This window comes from Chiloscyllium plagiosum, unplaced genomic scaffold (assembly GCF_037043375.1).
Source record: "Chiloscyllium plagiosum isolate Xiang-an unplaced genomic scaffold, Cpla_swu_hap1 HiC_scaffold_11, whole genome shotgun sequence".
NCBI lineage: Eukaryota > Metazoa > Chordata > Chondrichthyes > Orectolobiformes > Hemiscylliidae > Chiloscyllium > Chiloscyllium plagiosum.
This window is the reverse complement of record NW_028270149.1, coordinates 47,215,138-47,237,710: the sequence shown is the minus strand read 5'-3', so window position 1 is coordinate 47,237,710 and position 22,573 is coordinate 47,215,138. Positions and strand designations below refer to the sequence as shown.

The following is a 22,573-nucleotide window of genomic DNA, read 5'->3' as shown; positions in this document are numbered from 1 at the left end:
GGGAACTTCTTGCGTGAACATGTCTTCTTGTTTCCTATATTAAAATACTGACTATTCTTTAAAAATATTTTGTTGGTTATTAGGTGCTGTGGGAGGTCCTGAAGTCATGAAAGGCATGACATAAACACATATCTTCCTTTCTAATAGGATATAAAAGCCATTTATTAGGGCCTTCTGATATTACCTCACCATTTTCTAAGTAGATAGGAAGACTTAAGTCATAAGTTATCTTTGTTACTGGAAACAAATTTAGTTCATATGTTTATAGCACATTAGCTGTATCATTGCACTTAATTAGGTGATGTATATGTCTCTCATTTATTCTTGTTGATATTTTAGTCTCCATTCTTTGTTTGCATTTGTACATTTGGCTTCAGTCTCACTGTTTATATATTTAACTCTTACTTGTTCCTCTGTTCTCTTCTGCCCAATATCTGTCTTCTTTGAATGGAAGATCTTATTTGGTTTGGTTTGAAAGCTATCCCTAATGTTTGGAAGCTGTGTCATGCAATAATGTTTTTGCAGAAAATGTAGCTTGTATTGCTCAGAGGTTCTATCCCCACCATTTCTCCCAAACACTATTGGTTATTCTACACTTTTGAGTTCTGACTCCTATTGTACACTTTACACACTTATTTTCTTCTATAGCTTCTTCCTACTAACTATAATTTCATATCCACTCCAATTCATTCGCCTTGACTATCTAACTTCATATTTTCCTTATGTAGAATAATTCCTCTCATCCTCATATTTGTATCTCTTTCATCTCATCACAATAAGGAAGAGCATGTATCCCAGTAATAAACTAAGAAACAATGAGCTGAATTTTCCCAACCCCTGAATTATGTGGGCAATGGCAAAGCAGTTAGGAAACTAAAGTGAGTTTGGAAAAATGAGATTTTTGACAGTGAGTGAAAAAAATTTAAATTTTATAACCATGCTTTGAATGGCAAGATGGAAAACATACTGTTGAGATGCAAGTGACGGCCTAGTGGTATCGCTGGACAGTTAATCCAGAGACGCAGGTAAAGCTCCAGGAACCTGGGTTTGAACCTTGCCATAGCAGATTGTGGAATTTGAATCCAATACAAAATTGGAGCTAAGAGTCTGATGATGACCATGAAATTGTTGTCGATTGTTGGAAAAACCCATCTGGTTCATTTTGTCCTTGAGGGAAGGAAACTGCCATCTTTACCCAGTCTGGATTACACGTGACTCCAGACCTACAACAATGTAGTTGACTCTTAACTACCCTTTGGGGTGGGCAATAAATGTTCCAGAGATGGACTGGACAACAACTCCCCACATCAAAGTAGAGTGATTATCTGGCATCTCCAGCTCACTGCTTGTTCCTCTGGGCTTCCACCTTGGACAGCAATCACATCATATGTTATGCTCCATGGGCAAAGACCCACCCCACAGCCATAATGCTCAGCTTCAGACATGCACCAGACTCACCACATCATATGGTGAATCTTCAACTGACCTAGAGCACAGTTCTCCACTACAATGTTGCATTTTCAACATTGATGTTTCACTGTAATGCTGCTGCCAGGCCACTGTGTGTGCAATGATATACACCTGTCTCATGCATTGGATCAGGGGGCATCTCAATGGTCCTGGTTTGCTCCCTTAATATTCACTCACTTTATGCATTGGATGTTCACAACATCTGTGTCATGTTATGACACTTTGCCGTCTCATTCAGAACTTACACACTGATGGTACTTCTGTCTTGCCTTCCCTTTTAGTGCAGTCATAACATAAAGCAGCTTGTCATGATTGCCAGCAATGATCAGTCAAGTGATGGATATGTTGCTGTATTGCACCATGCGATGTCAATGTTACATCTACATGCCATGCTGCCAGTTTACACAGCAAACACATTGTACGTGCTTCAACAACAGTATGACCATGTCTAAAAGTCTATGGAAAGCAGTCTTCAGTCAGGTCAATACAGACTGTTTTCAGTCAGTGATTATGGGCATAATAGGACAAAGGCATTGTCTGAGATCAGTTCAAGGACTTGAAATAGTTAATTGACTCTTTGGGGTATCCATTTTCAGGGGGTCTGTATCTCTTCAGTCCAGGGAGTGGGCCGTAGTCAGTCCCGCAGGCCCATTTCAATTAGTCAGGAATTCATAATAAATCAGTTGGGGTGCTGCACAGTAATCAGTCAAAGGTCAGGTCACTCACCAATCAGGGCTGTCTTTCCACGTTGGCTAGAGGTTACATCATGGTCAGTCCAGGGATTCAGTTCACTGACAGTCAAGTGGGGAGTGTCAGGGGCCACTGCTGTATTGGGGATATGAGGGAAGTCAACTGTGAGGATTGGAGATAGCATGCTGGGGATGAAGAGGGCACAATAATTGTTAAGAGACCCAATTCACACATAAGTGACTGAAACTGTGGGTGTCCAGAGTCCAGAATTACAGGCATACCAAATTGCAAAAGGTTGTGCCACTGAGGGAGATTATAGTTTGAGAGGGGCAAAGCCACAGAAGAGTTTGAAAACCAGAATGAGAATTTTAAAACCAAAATATTGACTCCTAGTGCAGGTATATATATGTATATTCCCTACAGTGTAGAAACAGGCCCTTCAGCCCAATAAGTCCACATCGACCCTCCAAAGAGTAACCCACCCAGACCCATTTCCCTCTGACTAATGCATCTAACACTATGGGCAATTTAGCATGGCCAATTCACCTAACCTGCACATCTTTGGATTGTGGGAGGAAACTGGAGCACCCGGAGGAAACCCACACAGATACAGGGAGAATGTGGAAACTCCACACAGTCGCCTGAGGCTGGAATCAAACTTGGGACCCTGGCGCTGTGAGGCAGCAGTGCTAACCACTGAGCCACCGTGGTGTGAAAGTATATAAAAGTGGGAGATGATAGAATGTGGGAGCGCAATGGGTACTGTGGCCGGTGGTCTTAACAGCAATCCTGTAACCTGGGATATTTCTTCCTCAATCAGCTACAGAGTCATGCCAGTGTTATTTAATTATTTATTCATGGTATGTGTCTGTCATTGGCTGGGCTAACATTGATTGCCCATTTGTAGTTGCCCTTGAAAAGGTAGTGGTGAGCTGCTTTCTCAGCCTCTGCCGTCCGTGTGCTATAGGTAGACTCACAATGCCATTGTGGAGGGGATTCCAGGATTTTGATCCAGGATTGTGCCATGGTTATTCTTACAGTACTATCATGGACAGACACATCTGTGGCAGGCAGATTGATGGGAATGAGGTCATGTATGTTTTTCCCTCTTGTTAGTTCCCTCACCACCTGCCACACAGCCAGTCTAGTAGCTGTGTCCTTCAGGACCCAACCAGCTCGATCAGTTGTGTTGCTGCCACGTCCAATGCCTGCTAATGGACATTGAAATCCTCCACCCAGACTACATTCTGCACTCTTGCAACCCTCAGTCCTTCCTCCAGTTGGTGTTCTAAATCCTTATCTCTGGAGTCCACTAAATAAAGCTTCCGCGATTCTTCAATTTTTTGGTGTATATATGGAATTAAATATTCTCAAATAAATAATTAAATAATTGCCATAAAATGTTCATCTGAATAAAACGGGCTTCACTGTATATAACATACAGAGGAACTGGCTATGATTGGAGCTGGAAGGTGGAATATGGAGCAGAGCAATGCTACAAAGCATTGGGAAGCTTGTGAGTAAGTCTCAAAACATTTATGTGCCTTACAGTTTAACTTGGAAATGATTCCAAATGTCATACTCAGATACAACCACCAGATTTGACAAAATTGTGACATATTGTGCGAAATGGAGTGCATACTAAATGCAGTACTGTACTTGTAACATACACATTGTGGTACTGCTGGATTCTGAAAGATACAGAAAAAACTGAAACACTGTTGCTCAAAAATGCATGTATTTTAAACTTGTTAAACCTAAATCCTATTCCAGTTCCAGGAAAAATTGCAAGAAGTCAAACAGAGAAGTGTGTCAGTGAGGGGAGGAAACAATTCAGAAGTGTAAAAAGGCATGTGAGCATGTTTATTTGGAATGCTGACAACTTTTAATCTGTATAAATTTATGTCAGTGAACTTCTTAATTGGCTATATTGGGAATATTTTATAGACTTTGCATCTATCAATAAAAATAATTTATTGCCCTCCCAACGATATTCAATTGCAGCTAAAACTGACAAAAAACTCATAATTGACCAAAATCAGTTGTCATTGTCTTGCTCATGCTGAAGAAATATGCTTTAAAGTTTGAACTGTGCTATTGCAAGATGTTATCATAAATACATGACCCTTTTTCTGAAATTAATTACAGTGCTGGGCACTCGGAAAGGCTTCCGTGAAAGTTCATGTCATTTGGCAATGTTTAGCCGTGGAATAGTTGTCCAAAAATAATATTTTTCAATTTTCCACATTATTTTATGAAATAGAAATAAAATCTCTGGAAGCATTGTCGTCCAAGTGGCCACTTTTCTCTCGTCGTTGTTACAGGTCTTTTTGTTTACATTTTTAAATTCCCTTTGATGATGCATAAACTTGATTGACTCTAACATCTAACTGAAAGGTTTCCTTTTTCAGAATGTTAGGTTAAGACCTGAGAATTTAAAGGCTTTGTTGTAATGATATATTATTGGTATTGTTAGCACCTATCATAAATAATTTGCACTTCACAAGTTAGGCATTTTTGTCTCCTCAAGAGGTATTTAACAGAGTTGACAATAAACTTTAAAATTTAAGTTTGGTGTTTTTTGCCCTTCATACCCCAATGACAAATGTTATCAGGCTTTGCTTTCATGGCATCTCATCTTCAGTTGCCGCTACAATATTCCTCCACACTTAGTTCTTAATGAAGGCTTTCCTATCCTCAATCCCATACTATGATCCAAATATTGATGATGATAAGTTAATTCATGTCAGTGAAAAAGACTCCTTATACGTATGTGATAAAATACATAACCTACCAATTATTTTGAAGAGCAATAATCCAAGTAATGTATAGTAAGCAGCTACTAGATTTTACATGATATAGCAAATCTGAAATGTCAACCTTTTATTAGATTTGAATATCATTTGTCTCCACTTATTAATTTACTGATTAACTTTATGAGCACTTTATGTGTGGCATTTTTCTGAAGGAATGTGCCGTTTGGTCACTGGTACATTTGAGATTTGTCCTGGAGTAAACCTGTTACAACTAATTTATTTAACTAGCTGAAACTAGTATTTATTTTATTAATAGGAAGCAGAAAAAATGGACCAAAAGCTTCTTTCCTTCCCAGATAAACTAGAACACATTGGAGCAGCTGCCAGGTAGGATAATATGATTTCTCCCATTCTATCCTGTACAATGTTCTACAAATATGACATCAGTCTTAATTACTACGTACTTGCAAACATCTGATTATGCCAACATATATTTTAACAGTTACTAATAATCTTCAAGACTGTAAAGGACGTTTTGTTCCTACTTTGCAGTAAGAAAGACCTTACATTTATTAACAACAAACGGGCATTTATGTGAATATGAATGGTATGCATGCTGTTTGTTGTATCACACAATGTGTTGCCGTTATGACAAGATTTCAGGAAGTCTGTTGAGTCTTTGTGTAACATAATATCACAATTGTTGTCTGCTTTAGATATTCAGGGATGTAGCATAACAGCATCTTCTCCAAGTTTCTTCAGAGCAACTCTTAGAATAAGTTTACTGCAACAAACTGAATGGTCACAGCACAGAGGGAGGTGTTTCAGCCCAGCCAGTCCTCACTGATTGAATTGTTGTTGCAGACAATTAACCTTACTTCACTGCCATTTTTGTGTGGACCTGCAAATTATTTGTCTTCAGCTGCTTATTAACTTTCCCTTTGAAAAGCATAATTAATTATGTCACCACTACCCTCGGGGTAGTATTCCCAGATCCTAACCACTCACTATGTTAAAAAAAAGTTTCTGAAAGTCATAGAGCCACAGAGCTCCAGTCTATTCAGTCTCTCCCTATAGCTCAAACTTTCCAACCCTGAGAACATCCTTGTATATCGTTTTTGAACTTTTTCAGATTTCACAACATCCTTCCTCAAGCAGAGATACCAGAATTGAGTGCAGTATTCCAAAAGTTGCCTAACCAATGTCCCGTATAGCTGCACCATGTCCTCCAAACTCCGAGATGCAATGCACTGACCAATAGTTTCTCTCTATCTACTCTGTCTAGTTCTCTTAAAATATGGAAAACCTCTGATATAGATTTCCTCTCATCCTTCAACATGGAGAACAGCTCCAGCTTCTCCAATCTATCCCCATATCTGAAATCCATTGCCAGTAAAATTATTGTCCTAATTCTCTGAAGCCTTCAAGTCTTTCTTAAAGCATGCTGCCCAACATTTCACAGTATATTTCAAGAAAGTTCAAATTAGTTGATCATAATGATTCATTATAACTTCTTCATTCTTGAATGCAATGCTTATAAAATCATAGTCATAAGATTTTATAGCACGGAAACAGACCCTTTGGTCTAACTCATCAATGCCGACCAGATATCCTAAATTAATGCAGTCCCATTTGCCAGCATTTGGCCCATATCCCTCTAAACCCTTGCTATTCATGTAACCCATCATGATGCTTTTAAATGTTGTAATTGTACTGGTCTCCACTATTTCCACTGGCAGCTAATTTCAGACAGGCACCACCCTCTGCATGAAAAAGCTGCCCCTTAGGTCCCTTTTACATAATCTTTCCCCTCTCAGCTTAAACCTATGCCCTCCAGTTTTGAACTCACCTACCCTGGAAAAAAGACCTTGGCTATTCACCCTATCTATGCCCTTCATGATTTTATAAACCTCTGTAAGGTCACCCCTCAGCCTCCAATGCTCCAGGAAAATAGCCCCAGCCAAATTAGCTTCTCTCTAGTGCTCAAATCCTCCAATCCTGGAAACATCCTAGGAAATCTTTTTGACACACTGTCAAGTTTAACAACATCTTTCTGGCAGCAAGGAGACCAGAACTGAATGCACTATTCCAAAAGTAACCTAACAAATGTCCTGCATAGCCATAACCCCTCTACTCAATGCACTGACCAATAAAGGAAAGCATACCAAACACCTTCTTCACTATCCTGTCGACCTACAACTCCACCTTCAAGGAACTATGAACCTGCATCCCAATGTCTCTTTGCTTGGCAGAGCCTTTGGTCTAACTCATCAATGCCGACACACAATGCCTGTCTGGAATTAGCTGCCAGTGGAAATAGTGGAGACCAGTACAATTACAACATTTAAAAGCATCATGATGGGTACATGAATAGCAAGGGTTTAGAGGGATATGGGCCAAATGCTGGCAAATGGGACTGCATTAATTTAGGATATCTGGTCGGCATTGATGAGTTAGACCAAAGGGTCTGTTTCCGTGCTATAAAATCTTATGACTATGATTTTATAAGCATTGCATTCAAGAATGAAGAAGTTATAATGAATCATTATGATCAACTAATTTGAACTTTCTTGAAATATACTGTGAAATGTTGGGCAGCATGCTTTAAGAAAGACTTGAAGGCTTCAGAGAATTAGGACAATAATTTTACTGGCAATGGATTTCAGATATGGGGATAGATTGGAGAAGCTGGAGCTGTTCTCCATGTTGAAGGATGAGAGGAAATCTATATCAGAGGTTTTCCATATTTTAAGAGAACTAGACAGAGTAGATAGAGAGAAACTATTGGTCAGTGCATTGCATCTTGGAGTTTGGAGGACATGGTGCAGCCTGGGAATTAGGACTCCCAGGAACCTACCACTAAGTGTGTACGTCTTGCCTGGTTTGCCTTACGAAAATACACAGCTGACATTTAGCTAAATTAAACTCCATTTGCCATTCTTCAAGCCATTGGCTTATCCGATCAAGGTATATTTGTCCTCCGAGATAACCTTTGTCACTGTCCACTACATCACCAATTTTACATGTCATCCACAAACGTACTGACCATTCCTCCTATATTCACATCCAAATCATCTGCATATCTGTCAAAAAGCAGTGGACTGAGCACCAATCCTTATATTGTAAAGCCTAAGATCTGTATACTCTATTAACCATTTTCTTCGTCTTCAACAGTCCATATATAACCCGGGTCTTTCAGCTTTTACATCCCTTTTAGGATTATACCTTGTAGTTTACATTGACTCTCTTTATTCCCCCTTATATACCAAAATGTATCACCTGACATTTCTCTGTGTTAAATTTCATTTGCCACATGCCCTTCTACTGGCTTTTCAAATTCCTCTTAATGAAAGTTTAGAGTGACAGAAATGTACAGCATGGTAACATACCCTTCAGTCCATCCTTTCCATGCCGACCAGATATTCCAACCCAATCTACTCCCACCTGCCAGCACCCGGCCCATATCCCTCCAAACCCTTCCTATTCATATACCCACCCAAATGCCTTTTGAATGTTGCAATTGTACCAGCCTCCACCACATCCTCTGGCAGCTCATTCCATACACGTACCACCCTTGCTTGAAAAGGTTGCCCCTTAGGTCCCTTATATATCTTTTCCCTCTCACCCTAAACCTATGCCCTCTAATTCTGGACTCCCCAGCCCAGGGAAAAGACTTTGTCTATTTATCCTACCCATGCCCCTCATAATTTTGTAAACCTCTATAAGGTCACCCCTCAGCCTCCAACAGTCCAGGAAAAACAGCCCCAGCCTGTTCAGCCTTTCCCTATAGCTCAAATCCTCCAAACCTGGCAACATCCTTGTAAATCTTTTCTGAACCCTTTCAAGTTTCACATCTTTCCAATAGGAAGGAGACCAGAATTGTGCGCAATATTCCAATAGTGGCCTAACCAATGTCCTGTACAGACGCAACATGACCTCCCAATTCCTGTACTCAATACTCTGACCAATAAAGGAAAGCATACCAAACGCCGCCTTCACTATCCTATCTACCTGCGACTCCACTTTCAAGGAGCTATGAACCTGCACTCCAAGGTCTCTTTGTTCAGCAACACTCCCTACGAACTTACCATTAAGTGTATAAGTCCTGCTAAGATTTGCTTTCCCAAAATGCAGCACCTCGCATTTATCTGAATTAAACTCCATCTGCCACGTCTCAGCCCAATGGCCCATCTGATCAAGATCCTGTTGTCATCTTAGGTAACCTTCTTCGCTGTCCATTATACCTCCAATTTTGGTGTTATCTGCAAACTTACTAACTGTAGCTCTTATGCTCACATCCAAATCATTTATATAAATGACAAAAAGTAGAGGACTGATCCTTGTGGCACTCCACTGGTCACAGGCCTCCAGTCTGAAAAACAACCCTCCACCACCACCCTCTGTCTTCTACCTTTGAGCCAGTTCTGTATCCAAATGGCTAGTTCTCCCTGTATACTGTGAGTTCTAACCTTGCTAACCAGTCTCCCATGGAGAACCTTGTCGAATGCCTTACTGAAGTCCATATAGATCACATCTACTGCTCTGCCCTCATCAATCCTCTTTGTTACTTCTTCAAAAAACTCAATCAAGTTTGAGAGACAATTTCCCATGCTTCCACTTCGGCATTCACAATACTTTGAAGTTTATTATTATGTATAAATTAATTTATGTCAAGAAAAGCAATGGTCCTAGTGCTGACCCCTGGAGAACATCATGGACCTTCTCAAGCTCTATTTTTTGTCTCTCAGTTTGCAATCTTGTTGATAAAATGGAATTTAATCAGTGTTCTGGTTCAATTTGACCATCCGTCATGCTAAGTCATGCAATTCACAGTTTGATTTATTAATTTTTACATTATGCTGGATTAAGAAGCATTAAATAATCCCCATTGTCGGAGTGTAATGTTTCACCATTGGTTCTGCTTTAATGAAATTATATGCCCATATTTAAAAAAAAAGCTTCTCTACATTTTTAGTCCTCATTAAATTAAAAAAAGAGGAAACTACAGCCATACATTATGACTATGAATTCCATAAAGTGATTATCAGGAAGAAAGGAACGAAGATCATTTATATTCAGGTTTGAACTGGTTTGGTGATTGCAGATATGATTATTGAGGTGATGTAACTGGTTAGCTGTCAAAACTGACTAAAATTTGAAGCTCTGTAAAACACTTATGTTTTAAAAGATATGGTGGTACAATTTAAATGATAATTAATATGTAGATATTTAATATAGTCTTTGACTGAAAGATACTACAGGATTGATTGACATGATGCATTGCACCATTAAAGTTTGGATCGAAGGAGAATCAATGACATTCATCAACTAATTTCTGACTCTTTGGTCTCTCAGGTTATCTGAAGATGGTATACAGGAGGAACTAAATAAGCTGTCAGAAAGAGTTGCCTCTCTGCAGACAGATTTAAATGAAGATTCAGAGCTTGAAGCACAGATAGCTCCCTTTCTACAAGTAAGATTGGTTAAGGATTTTAATATAACCTGATATAAATGCTGTAGCTGTATCACTCATTCCCATAACGATTGTTGATATTGAAAACAGAAGATAGTTCAAATTGGAGAGCACAGATGCCTCCTTTCCAAACTCTGATATGTAATGAATAAAACATTTAAGATTATGAAGGTGTTACCTTTGGCAGAGAGACGCACTTCTGTGTTTGCTATCCTTTCTCGGTTCTATTGTGTTTATATTTGAACAGAATCTGAAGACATTCTTGAGTCTGTAAGCAATCCATGTTCACAAGTTCATTTCTGCCATTAAATTCAGCAGCATAACAATTTCAACCTGTTCTAATGGGTCTGAGAGATCTGTGACAATTTGGACACAGATTCTGGACAAATATTACCCAGCTATATAGTTATGGATTTTCTTTTTGTCTTGCATTTGTTCTTGGCATGTGGCCTATATTCATTGCTAATCCTTACCTTCAGACCATTAAAAATCAACCAATTTACTGTGAGAAAGTAATGTTATTGAAATAACTCCACAGAGGCCAGTATCCTGTCACCAAGTTATCCTTCATTTACATGTGGAGAGTTCTTGACACTGATCCAGCTTCCTCTGAGCCTGCTCTGAGTGAACAGAGCCTCTGACACTCGTTTTTATTTTTTTTTCCTGTTTATAATTTTTTTTATTAAACAAATTACAAAACAGTTTACAAAGAAAAGTTAACATTTACAGCTGTATACAACAGCAATTTTACAAGGGAGAGCAGCAGCAAAGCCAGGCCCCAAACCCTACCGTTCAACCAGTTTACAGAGAGATGAGGACAAACCTCAAATCTCAGTTTCATATATGTCAAGACAGCGACAATGACATTTGTACATAAAAAGCTAATCCAGTTACATTAAAAAAAATGCATACAATACAGACCCAGCAAGCCCCCGTCCCTCCCACCTTCCTACCATTCTAAGGCAGCCCGCCCCTATGTACCTTCCGGCTCTTGGTCCACCTCATGCCCCTTCCGGTTCTCGATCCGCCCTGACACACCTTTCAACCATCTCTAGGACAGCCCGCCCCTGTACCCACCCGGGGTGACAGCAATCAGGATGGCTTACCCACCTTCCGGCTTCACGAACCACTCTCAGCACCTTTCGACCGCCTCTGGGGCAGCCCGCCCTGGTACCTGCCCAGGGTGACAGCACTGAGGACGTTACCCGCCTTCTGGCTACTTGTTTTTATATCTGCCAGCCAAGGCTCCCTGATTGGGCCAGATTAACAGCCCCAATCAGGGAACTCATATTTTATGAGGTCCATCTGGCTGACCTCGTTACATGCACTGCATCCCATCCAGGACATAGGCTAGTTCTAGTTTTTTTATAGCTCCTCCTGGGGAATTTTAGCATTGGGTCTGTTTCCTCCAGCTCTGCCTCTAACACGGTAATGTGTAATACACAGTAGTTCGCCTCCCGTGCCTAAAGTGTCTCAGGAGAAATTCATTCTCCTCTTCAGGTGGCAAAGACATCGAGGCGGCAACATCCGCTGTGTCCATTTCAGATTCCGAAATGCCTTCAACACTTTATGGAGAGGGAATGCTCATAGGTTCTGGGACAGTCGGAAAGGCAGTCAAGGAGCCAAGCATGTTTTGTTCTCTGAACATTTGCAACTTTAAGGTGGTCCACATGTTTGTTCAGGACATGGCATCTACTCGAACTTTATATATTGCTGGACCTGACCTCACGTTGACCTCTTATCGATTCAGGGCCATTCCCATAGTTCCTACAACAAGCTTCATCACCTCAAGTAAGCTGTTTCCCTTAGTGGAGTCTAGTGTCTGGCATTGGAGTGCCTGATGCATTTTCGCCACCCTCTCAGGTCTGGGAAGATCAGATATAACCTGATATGGAGTCTTCTCCCCTTTAGCAACTCTGCATGAGGGTAGTTGCATGAGGGTAGTCCTATGACCAAATAGGAACTGGAACAGATTAGCATCTCGTGAAAGGTTAGGCTGTTTCTTTAAGCCTGCTTTCAAAGTTTGAACTGCTGTTTCTGCCAGCCCTCAAGCTTCCTCTAAATCTAAGATGCTATCAGTTTTACTTGACAATTCAAGAACCAGGAGAATTGTATCAGGATTTTTGACGAGATGAAGACACCTGGCAGAGGCATGTGACTTTGGTTTAATCCTTACTGAAATGCTGAGAGACTGTTTAGCATGGGGAATTAATGATGTGACCATGCAGAGGTGCCTACTAAATGAAGCCCAACTGGACTTCAAACAGGCATTACAACTGGCTTTATTGTTGGAAAATGCAGCAAGTAGAGCTTCTGAGTTGCAGGGTATTCTGATGCAAATAGACAACCTTACCAGTCTGACTGAGCTTGGGGAATACTACTTGAGTGAAGGCAATTGCATAGTCTCACTCAGGACATATCCTGAACAGAGGAACTCTACATCAGCACACTACAAAACCCAAAGCAAAACCAAACCTTGGCCAAACGGTTAAAATTTGCTTCAGAAATCAGGCTGGCAAGCCATTGTAGTTGCTGCCGGTGTGTGGACCCAAGACAGCAAAAAAGTCCCACTCGACCTAAATTGAGTAAGAGAACTCTCAGGCTTCTGAAGTGCTTCTTTCAGCAATGTTGATGGCCTCTCTGCCCTTGGTGAGTGCCAATTTGTTCTTGGCAGACAGTGGGATAGCTTTTTGGATGCTTGGGCCATAAATGTTTTGACTTTGCTGATAAATTCACACATGTAACGGCTGCTAGTTGATTTGCCGGATTTCCTGCATTCTTTCTAGCCAGCCCCATTCTTTAGGTCACAGATTTTGTATTGGACATCGGGCTTAATTTGTTTGTAGATCTGCTTTCTTTCCCTCAATTAAGTATTGGCAGTGTTTCCAGTTCAGGAATGCCTTACATTTGTGATTTAGTAAATCCAAGATCTCCTGACAGTTCTGGCCAAATCAGTCTTGATGTTTCCTAGTGGAGAATAAATTGTTTTCTCACAATGATTGAAGTGTCAGTGAGGAAGTACTTTGGGGCCAGTGATGATAATTCTGTTAGTTTCAAGATAGTTATGGAAAAGGATAGACCTTATCTAAAAGTTAAAGATAAAAATTGAAGTAAGGTCAATTTTGACAGTATTAAGCAAGTACTTTCAAAAACTGATTGGGAGAGGCTGTTCACAGGTAAGGGGACAGTTCAAAAGTGAGATGCCTTCAAAAACGAGATGAGAGTCCAGAGGCAGTATGTTCCTATTAATGTGAAAGGCAAGGCTAGTAGGTGTAGGGAATGCAAGATGGCTTGAGAAATTGAGGCTTTGGTCAAGAAAAAGGAGGCAGACAGCAGGTATGGACAGCTGGGATTGTGAATCTCTCGGAATATAAGGGCAGTAGGAGTACGCTCCAAAGGGAACTCAGGAGGGCAAAAAGAGAACATGAGACATATTTGGCAAATAGGGTTAAGGAGAATCCTAAGAGATTCTACAAGTATGTTAAGGGCAAAACAGTCAGTAGGGAGAGAATAAGGCCCCTTAAAGATCAGCAAGGCCGTCCATTTGTAGAATCGCAAAAAATGTGTGAGATATTAAATAAATATTTTGTGTCAGTATTTATTGTGGAGAAGCATAAGGAAGCAAGAGAACTTGGAGGAAAACATTAGTGTTATCTTGAAAAGCTTCCATATTACAAAGCTGGAGGTACTGGATGTCTCAAGACACAAAGGTGGATAAATCCTCGAGACCTGATCAGGTGTATCCTCGAACTTTGTGGGAAGCTAGGAAAATGATTACTGGGCCCCTCGCTGAGATATTTGTATCATTGATAGCCACGGTTGAGGTGCTGGAAGATGGAGGGTAGCTGATGTGGTGCCATTATTGGAGAAAGATGGTAAGAAAAAGTCAGGGAACTATAGACGGGTGAGTCTGATGTCAGTGGTGGGTAAATTAGATTAGATTAGATTAGATTAGATTACAGTGTGGAAACAGGCCCTTCGGCCCAACAAGTCCACACCGACCCGCCGAAGCACAACTCACCCATACCCCTACATTTACCCATTACCTAACACTACGGGCAATTTAGCATGGCCAATTCACCTGACCTGCACATCTTTGGACTGTGGGAGGAAACCGGAGCACCCGGAGGAAACCCACGCAGACACGGGGAGAACGTGCAAACTCCACACAGTCAGTCGCCTGAGGCGGGAATTGAACCCGGGTCTCTGGCGCTGTGAGGCAGCAGTGCTAACCACTGTGCCACCGTGCCGCCACAAAGTTGTTGGAGGAGATTCTAAGAGACTGGATTTAAATGTATCTGGAAAGGCAAGGTCTGAATAGGGATAGTCAGTGTGGCTTTGTGTGTGGAAAATTGTGTCTTGCTAACTTGATTGAGTTTTTTTGAAGAAGTGACAAAGAAAACTGATGAAGCCAGAGCTGTGCATATTGTCTATATGGACTTCAGCTAGGCATTTGATAAGGTTCCACATGATTAAATGTTTAGCAAGATTAGGTCACATAGAATCCAGGGAGAGCTAGCCATTTAGATACAAAATTGGTTTGAAGGTGGGTGGTGGTGGAGGGTTGTTCTTCAGATGGGAGGCCTGTGACCAGCATTGTGCCACAAGGATTGTTGCTGGGTTTTCTGCTTATTGTCATTTATATAAATGATTTGGATACAAATGTAGGAGAAATGGTTCGCAAGTTTGCAGATTATACCTAAATTGATGGTGTAGTGGATAATGAAGAAGGTTATCTCAGAGGACAAATGGACCTTAATCAGATGGGCCAATGGGCTGAGGAGTGGCAAATGGAGTTTAATTTAGATAAATGTGAGGTGCTGCATTTTGGCAAGGCAAGTCAGGGCAGGATTTATACATTTAATGGTAGGGTCCTGGGTAATGTTGCCAAATAGACCTTGGAGTACAGGTGCATAGTTCCTTGAAGGTGGAATCACAGGTAGACAGGTGAGTGAAGAAGGTATTTAGTATGTATGCCTTTAGTAGTCAACATATGGATGATAGGAGTTGGGATGTCATGTTATGACTGTACAGGACATTGATTAGGCCACTTTTGGAATGCTGCATTTAATTCTGGTCTCCCTCCTATCAGACAGATGTTGTTAAACTTGAAAGGGTTCAGAAAAGATTAATAAGGATGTTTCCAGGTTGGAGGATTTGAACTCTTGCAAAAGGCTAATTAGGCTGGGGCTATTTTCCCTGGAGTACTGGAGGCTGAGAGGTGACCTTATAGAAGTTCATAAAATCATGAAGGGCATGGATAGGGTGTGTAGCTGAAGTATTTTTCCCAGAGTAGGTGAGTCCAAAACTAGAGGTCATAGGTTTAAGGTGTGAAGGAAAAAATTTAAAAGGGCGACTTTTTCACGCAGAAGGTGGTGCCTGTCTGAAATGAACTGCCAGTGGAAGTGGTGCAGGATGGTACAATTGCAGCATTTAAAATACATCTGGATGGGTACATGAATAGAAAAGGTTTAAAGGGGTATGGGCCAAATGCTGGCAAATGGGACCAGATTAATTTAGGATATATGGTTGGAATGGACAAGTTGGACCGAAGACGCTATTTATATGCTGTACAACTCTGTGACTCTATAATTGCTGCTTAATACTGATTTAAAAACAGACAAAACACCATAAGCATTCTGTGGTTCCTGTTTGTTGATTATCACCAAGTTGGCTGTGAGGCACTGATTATGTAGGTTTTTCTTCACAATCCTTGAGTCCCAAGGCATTTGGTATGCTTTCTTTTATTGGTCAGAGTATTGAGTACAGGAGTTGGGAGGTTATGTTGCGGCTGTACAGAATATTGGTTAGGCCATAGTTGGAATATTGCGCGCAATTCTGGTCTCCTTCCTATTGGAAAGATGTTGTGAAACTTGAAAGGGTTCAGAAAAGATTTACAAGGATGTTGCCAGGGTTGGAGGATTTGAGCTACACGGAGAAGCTGAACAGGCTGGGCCTGTATTCCCCTGGAGCGTCGGAGGCTGAGGGGTGACCTTATAGAGGTTTACAAAACTATGAGGGGCATGGATAGGGTAAATAGGCAAAGTCTTTTCCCTGGGGTGGGGGAGTCGAGAACTAGAGGGCATAGGTTTAGGGTGAGAGGGGAAAGATATAAAAGAGACCTAAGGGGCAACTTTTGCACACAGACGGTGGTATGGGTATGGAATGAGCTGCCAGAGGAAGTGTGGAGGCTGGTACAATTGCAACATTTAAGAGGCATTTGGATAGGTATATGAATAGGAAGGGTTTGGAGGGATATGGGCCGGGTGCTGGCAGGTGGGACTAGATTGGATTGGGATATCTGATCGGCATGGACCAAAGGGTCTGTTTCCATGCTGTACATCTCTATGACTCTATGAATCATTGATATTGAATTTCATGAGGCAATGCTTCTCACATTGCTGTTGAGGCATGATGCTGCTGGGGTCGTCCAGAGTGTCCTGATGTTCTCAGGTCCTAAATTTTATTTTGAGGGTGGAACATGTCTGTCTATGGACTGTTTTAATATGGGTTGGTGGTTGCACACATCATCCTGGCAAAGTAAATGCAGAAATAGCCAAAATGATTCGAGACATATTCTGTTGCTCCTAACTTCAACCATCCGCATATTTTGTAATCCTACTTGCTTGCAGGCCCTATACCTGTGGAGTTTCTCATTCCCTGATTTCTTTGTTCTATCTCTGTCTATCTCTCTCTGTCTTTCTTCTCTCACTCTTTTGCTTAAATTCAAGTTGTTGTATCTTAACTACTGTTGTGTATTACTCTACTTGTGATTAAATTTGACTCTGTTTTTTGTGTCATTCAAAAGAGATGAGGCTGTTGTAGACGGAGGGAATCAGTGTAGAATAGGATAGTTGAGAACTCAGTTCACAAATGAGTAACAAAAGGCAATTGTGCTCACCTTACCATCGCTCTCCTGTAGCCTCTGTTTATTTTTCAAATAATTCCAGGGTTCTTGCCATCATTGATTTGTCCAGAAGTCCATTCAGTTTTTTCTTAACACTTTATATGGAATTTCTCTTTTCTAATTTGGATTTACATTGCTGAGTCCTCCTTCCACAATTTAATTTCAGACAATATTTCAAACTCATCTTCTCAATTCCCTTGAGTATTCTATATATTTCTCAAAGATCTAATGATAGAAATTTTGTTGTGGGTCATGCCTGATGATCAGCTTTATTGCCATCAATGGAATGAACCATCAGGAATTGTGCAGCAACACCTATTCAGACACAATCCATTTTGTACCTCTACTCTCAGAATCCTCCTTTTCAGGCTGAAAAGCCTACATTTCTTTACTATTTCCTCATAATTGAGGCTTTTGTTCAAACACAGAAATTACTGGTGAAACTCAGCAGGTCTGGCAGCATCTGTGAAGAAAAATCAGAGTTATTGTTTCATGTCCAGTGAACATTTATCAGAACTGTTGATAGCTAGGAAGTGGTAGTATTTATTATTTATGTTGATGATGAGGAATGTGAGGATGGTGGAGGAGTGAGCAGATAGGTAAAAACAAAGCCAAGAGAAAGATAGAGGTAAAAAAAAAGTGGGCAGACAAGGGGATTGTTGATAGTAAGCTAGGGAAGAAAAGAAGCTAGCTATGTGATAATGGAGGCTATGAGTAGATGAAAATGGGTTGACTGCATTCAAAATAGTGCATATCATAACAGGACCTGGGGTGAGGGGTTAGGTAAGGGACATGGAAGAAGGTGGTCATGCTCTAAAATTGTTAAACACAATATTGAGTTCTGAAGGCTATAGGGTTACCAAGCAGAAGATTAGGTTTTGTTCCTTCAGCTTGAATTGAGCTTTGCTGAAGCACTATTGCAGGCCCGAGATAGAAATATTGGCATAGGAGCAAAGTGGTGCATTGAATTTGGCAGGCAACTGAAGCAATACAATGCTTTGATTAATGGATTTAGGAGGATAAACATTGGAACAGGAGTAGGCCATTCAGCCTGTCTTGCATTTCCCATCACTTAATATATGATCATGGCGAATCACACATTGCATTTCCTTTTACTCACTCCATACCCATTACACTGAACGGCACTGGCAATCAAAATTTATCAATCTCTACTTTAAACATACTCAGAGACTGAACCTCCACAGCCCTCTGTGGTAAAGAATTCCAAAAGCTCACAATCCTATAAGTAAAATAACTTCTCTTCATCTTGGACTTAAGTGGCATCTCCTTTATTTTAAATTTTGCCTTCTGTTTTTTGACTCCACCCTTGTTAGTTTTTCATTTTCATTCAGATTATTGAATTACTTTTAATTGTCTGAGTGCTGTAAAATAAAAGTTTAGCTCTGTAATTGAATTGATTTTGAGTGAGTTAAGAGTGGGCTAATGCATAATTCTCAAGTTACTAATATTCCTCTGTAACTTCATCTTCAATAATCAAATTTCAACTTGTTTTATATTTGAATGCAGACACTATACACTTAATGTATATTTGTTACAGGGGATAAGAAAGGAGAGGCTCCAGTTAATGCATGAGTTCAAAATATTAAAAACTGTACTTTGCAAATAGTTAACATGTTGAAGTTTTGTGTTATGTTTTGTACATTTTTCATTTTCTTCCCATTATAGACTGCAAAGGAAAAACTGAAAGAAATATGGAAAACAATGGAATTCTTCCAAAGGATGAGACAGTCCTTGGTAGAATATTTCTGCGAAGACGAAAAGTTTAAGCTGGAGGAATATTGCACTGTTCTCAAAGGTTTCTGTGAAAAATTTCTCAAAGCAATTCAGGTAAAGCTAAATATTTCAAATATTTTTGGGACAAGATTTAGTTTCTGGTGCAGTCTAGGCCAGACAATATTTATCATTAACAATATTCTTGAACACAAGTTTTTTTCTGTGAACTGAGACACCCCAGGATTACATGATGGCACCCTCCAAGGTTGGCCCTATTAGAATTTGTGCTATCAGTAGGAGGATCATACTGTATTTGCATAAATCAGGTTGTTACAAGTGCCGTAATGGGCATTTCTCCAGCACTTACTTATCAATATGACTCTATATCTGTTGGAACTTCCAGCAATCCCTCCCATTCTTGAACAAGGATTTTTTGTTTTTAAAAATGTGTCTTTGGGGATCTAATGGGATCTACAGCATCCTTGTGGAGAGTTCTAATTCTGAGCCATCACTTGAGAGTAATGATCCATTTAGCTACATGTCCCTGAAAGGTCCTGCTGAGGTCATGTACAAATTGTCTTCTCTAGGATACTGTAAACTGTATGCAAAAGAATAAAGTACAAAAGGATTTAAAAGATCACACATTTAAGCAAAATCATCCGTCCTCTAATTTATAAATAAGATACTTTGACAGTTTTCTCCTTTGGTTGTCACTTGCTTTGTAGACTGTGGATTGACATTCCACATGAGAAATGAGAAGATGCAGCAGAACGTCTTCTAATCCAACACAAAGAGGTTTCGTTCCAACAAGTTGATCTGATTGCATTGCCTTCCGGCACAATTGATGTGGATGAATCTGGCTATGCCAGTATTTATTGCACATCTTTAACTGCTGTTGAGAATGTGATGATGATCTGCTTTCTAGAACCAAATGTAGGTAGACCAACAAAGTTGGGTTCCAGACTTTTGACTCCATGATAGTGATTAGTGCCAACGCTGGGGACTAATTACTATTTAATGAACAAATGATCTTCCTTTGCCCCACTAGTTTTAAAATTTTAGGATCTAAACTTGTACTGTACATAAAAAGAAAGCAGACCACAGTATGATTTTTCCATGAGATAAAAATTGTCGACAAAGTATACTCGTGGTCTTGTACTTAACAGTATTGATTAAATTACTTTACCTTTTTCGTACTTCATAACTTTAATAGCTGGAGCCTGGAAATCACTGGTGATATTAACAAACACATGTAGGTATGGCATTCTTCCGTACACTATTTTAAAGTAAGCATTAAAATGTCTTTTTTTTAAAATGGGACATTGTCACTACCAACTAGATAATATAGAAGTTACATATAAGCATGCATACATATACTTAATTCAGCTTGTAGGGCCTCATCTCACTTTTAACCTATATCATTGGTGCCTGTATGGACCACAACAGCTGGCTGTTCCCCCTTCCCCTCCAGAATGTCCTGCAGCCGCTCCAAGACATCCTTGGCCCTTGCAACAGGCAGGCAATATTCACAGCTACAGAAAAACCTATCTATTCCCCTTACAGTTCAATCCTCTATCACTATAGCTCTGCCACTCTTTTTCCTCCCCTCCTTTGCAGTGCCATGAACCTGGCTGCTGCCGCCTTCCCCTGGTGAACCATCTCCCCAACAGTATCCAAAATGGTATGGCTGTTTTGGAGGTAGATGACCGTAGAGCCTCAAAACACAAAGGTTTCAAAAACTATTGTGATGAAGAGCCACAGACTAAGCCAGGGCTTCTAAGCAGTTGCCTCAACATTCATTTGTTCTCACGTCCACAACCGATCTTCTTCCAGTCAGCCCGACTTTATCCCTAGCCTATCTCCCTGATGTGAAATTTGGGTTTAATTATGCCCTTTAAAATGAGGCGTATCAGCCAAGATGGAAGATATCTCAACTCAAGCTATGCTTAATTAGGAGCAAAGATTGCCCTGAATCCATGTTTTGCCAACTAGTACTGTTCCCATATTTACAGATGAAAATCAATATATGGCAGTTTATGAGCTCCAAATCTCTTTCCCAAGTTTTATTGCTACTACAATCTGGACTTATATCTGCAGACAATTGATAAGAATTATACCAAGATAAATAATTCCTGCTCACAGTATGCAGTGAAGGAAAGTCGATTTAAAGAACAATACGCTCTTTCTATAGGAGCTCTAGAATGGAGCTCAGGAACTGTAGAAGAGGTATAAGCCAAGAACAGAGAAGTAAAGGCTAAGCAACATTTTCCTTGAGAGTAGTTGGAAGTTGAGATTGGTGTTTTTGGTGGTAGAGAAGGAAGAGCAGATCAGGATTAAGTGAATGCCAAAGGGAAAATAAAGTGCTAGCAATGACTTTAAGTGGGAAAGGATTCCATGGAATATAAGGGGTAGAGAAGAGAAACCAGGGTAACACAATAAACTGGCTGGAGAACCAGCATTAACTGGGTTTGTGGGGTGTTGGCATTAGGGGAGGGTGGGGAAACTGGGAAATAGGTTAGAACTAATGTCAACCGTGGAGAGCTTGGACTTCACTATCAATTGCCTGGATAGGAAGAAAGAGATCAATTTGTGCTTTTCAAGCAATTCTGGATATTCATTTACATTCGAACTGTACCTAGCTACTTGAATTTGAACTTAAGGTTTCCAAATTTGAGGGGCAGCTGGAGTCAGTACAAAACATCAAGAAGACTGAAAGTTTCCTGGACTACACACTTAAGGTGGCGGGTCACCACACAGGCAAAAGGAGTTCAGAATAGTAGGTAGACTGTCATCTGGAGCAGTAGTAAGAGACAGCAGTGCAGGAATCTTTGGAGTGACATTTCTATGGCCCTTTAGTGGAATTTCAAAGTTACTAGTCTTGGGTTAACACTCAGTGCCACCCACTGAAGCGAATAAAAATAGGAAAATATTGTGGGATTGTGTTCAAATAACGACCAAAATCGGTGAGTGGTGAAAATAGCCTTTTTATTCTGCAACCGCAGTAGGACAAGTTCAAGGTTGCAATAGAATCCCGAAGTACAGTTCTTACAATAGCCTCTTTACATATAGTTCTTGTAAATATTAAAATTCCATTTCTATGATGTTACATTGTTTTATCTATAGTGCACAAGTTTGAGGGGCTTCTGTCCTGGGAGACAGGAGATGGGTTAAAATATGTTAAGTGCTGACTCCTGATAGGATTAAGACTGTCTGTCTGGTCTGCTTGCATAATTAGGAGGAGTTAGTCCTTTTGTCTTTTAAGTTAGTAAATGTTAGTAAAAAATACTAAGCCTATATGCTCTAAATAAGTTAGAAATTGTACCTGTACTTAATAAAAGAATAAAGGATATTAAACTGATTACTGCAGCTGGGTTGTGAGATTTGTTTACTATTTGCTGGTGTGAGTTTCATTCATTTCATAAAATTTTACTTAAGCGCTGTTTGACAGTTAGTTTCTTAAAGGGATAACAGTCCAGTTAAAATGTATTTAACAAGTACATTCTTATTGGGGAAAACATTTGGTGTTCTGTAATCTATTTATGT

At 40.2% G+C, this 22,573-nt stretch overlaps 1 protein-coding gene across 3 annotated transcripts in view; it reads left to right on the top strand.

Moving 5' to 3' along the window:
• fhdc2 (FH2 domain containing 2) overlaps positions 1-22,573 on the top strand; it is an 89,422-nt gene that overhangs the window by 64,605 nt on the left and 2,244 nt on the right. For all 3 annotated transcript variants that reach the window (XM_087991778.1, XM_043705302.2, XM_087991777.1), the window contains 3 exons: positions 5,233-5,303; positions 10,272-10,389; positions 18,983-19,144. In XM_087991778.1, the coding sequence (XP_087847904.1) occupies positions 5,233-5,303; positions 10,272-10,389; positions 18,983-19,144 (351 nt within the window). The remainder of the gene's footprint in view (positions 1-5,232; positions 5,304-10,271; positions 10,390-18,982; positions 19,145-22,573) is intronic.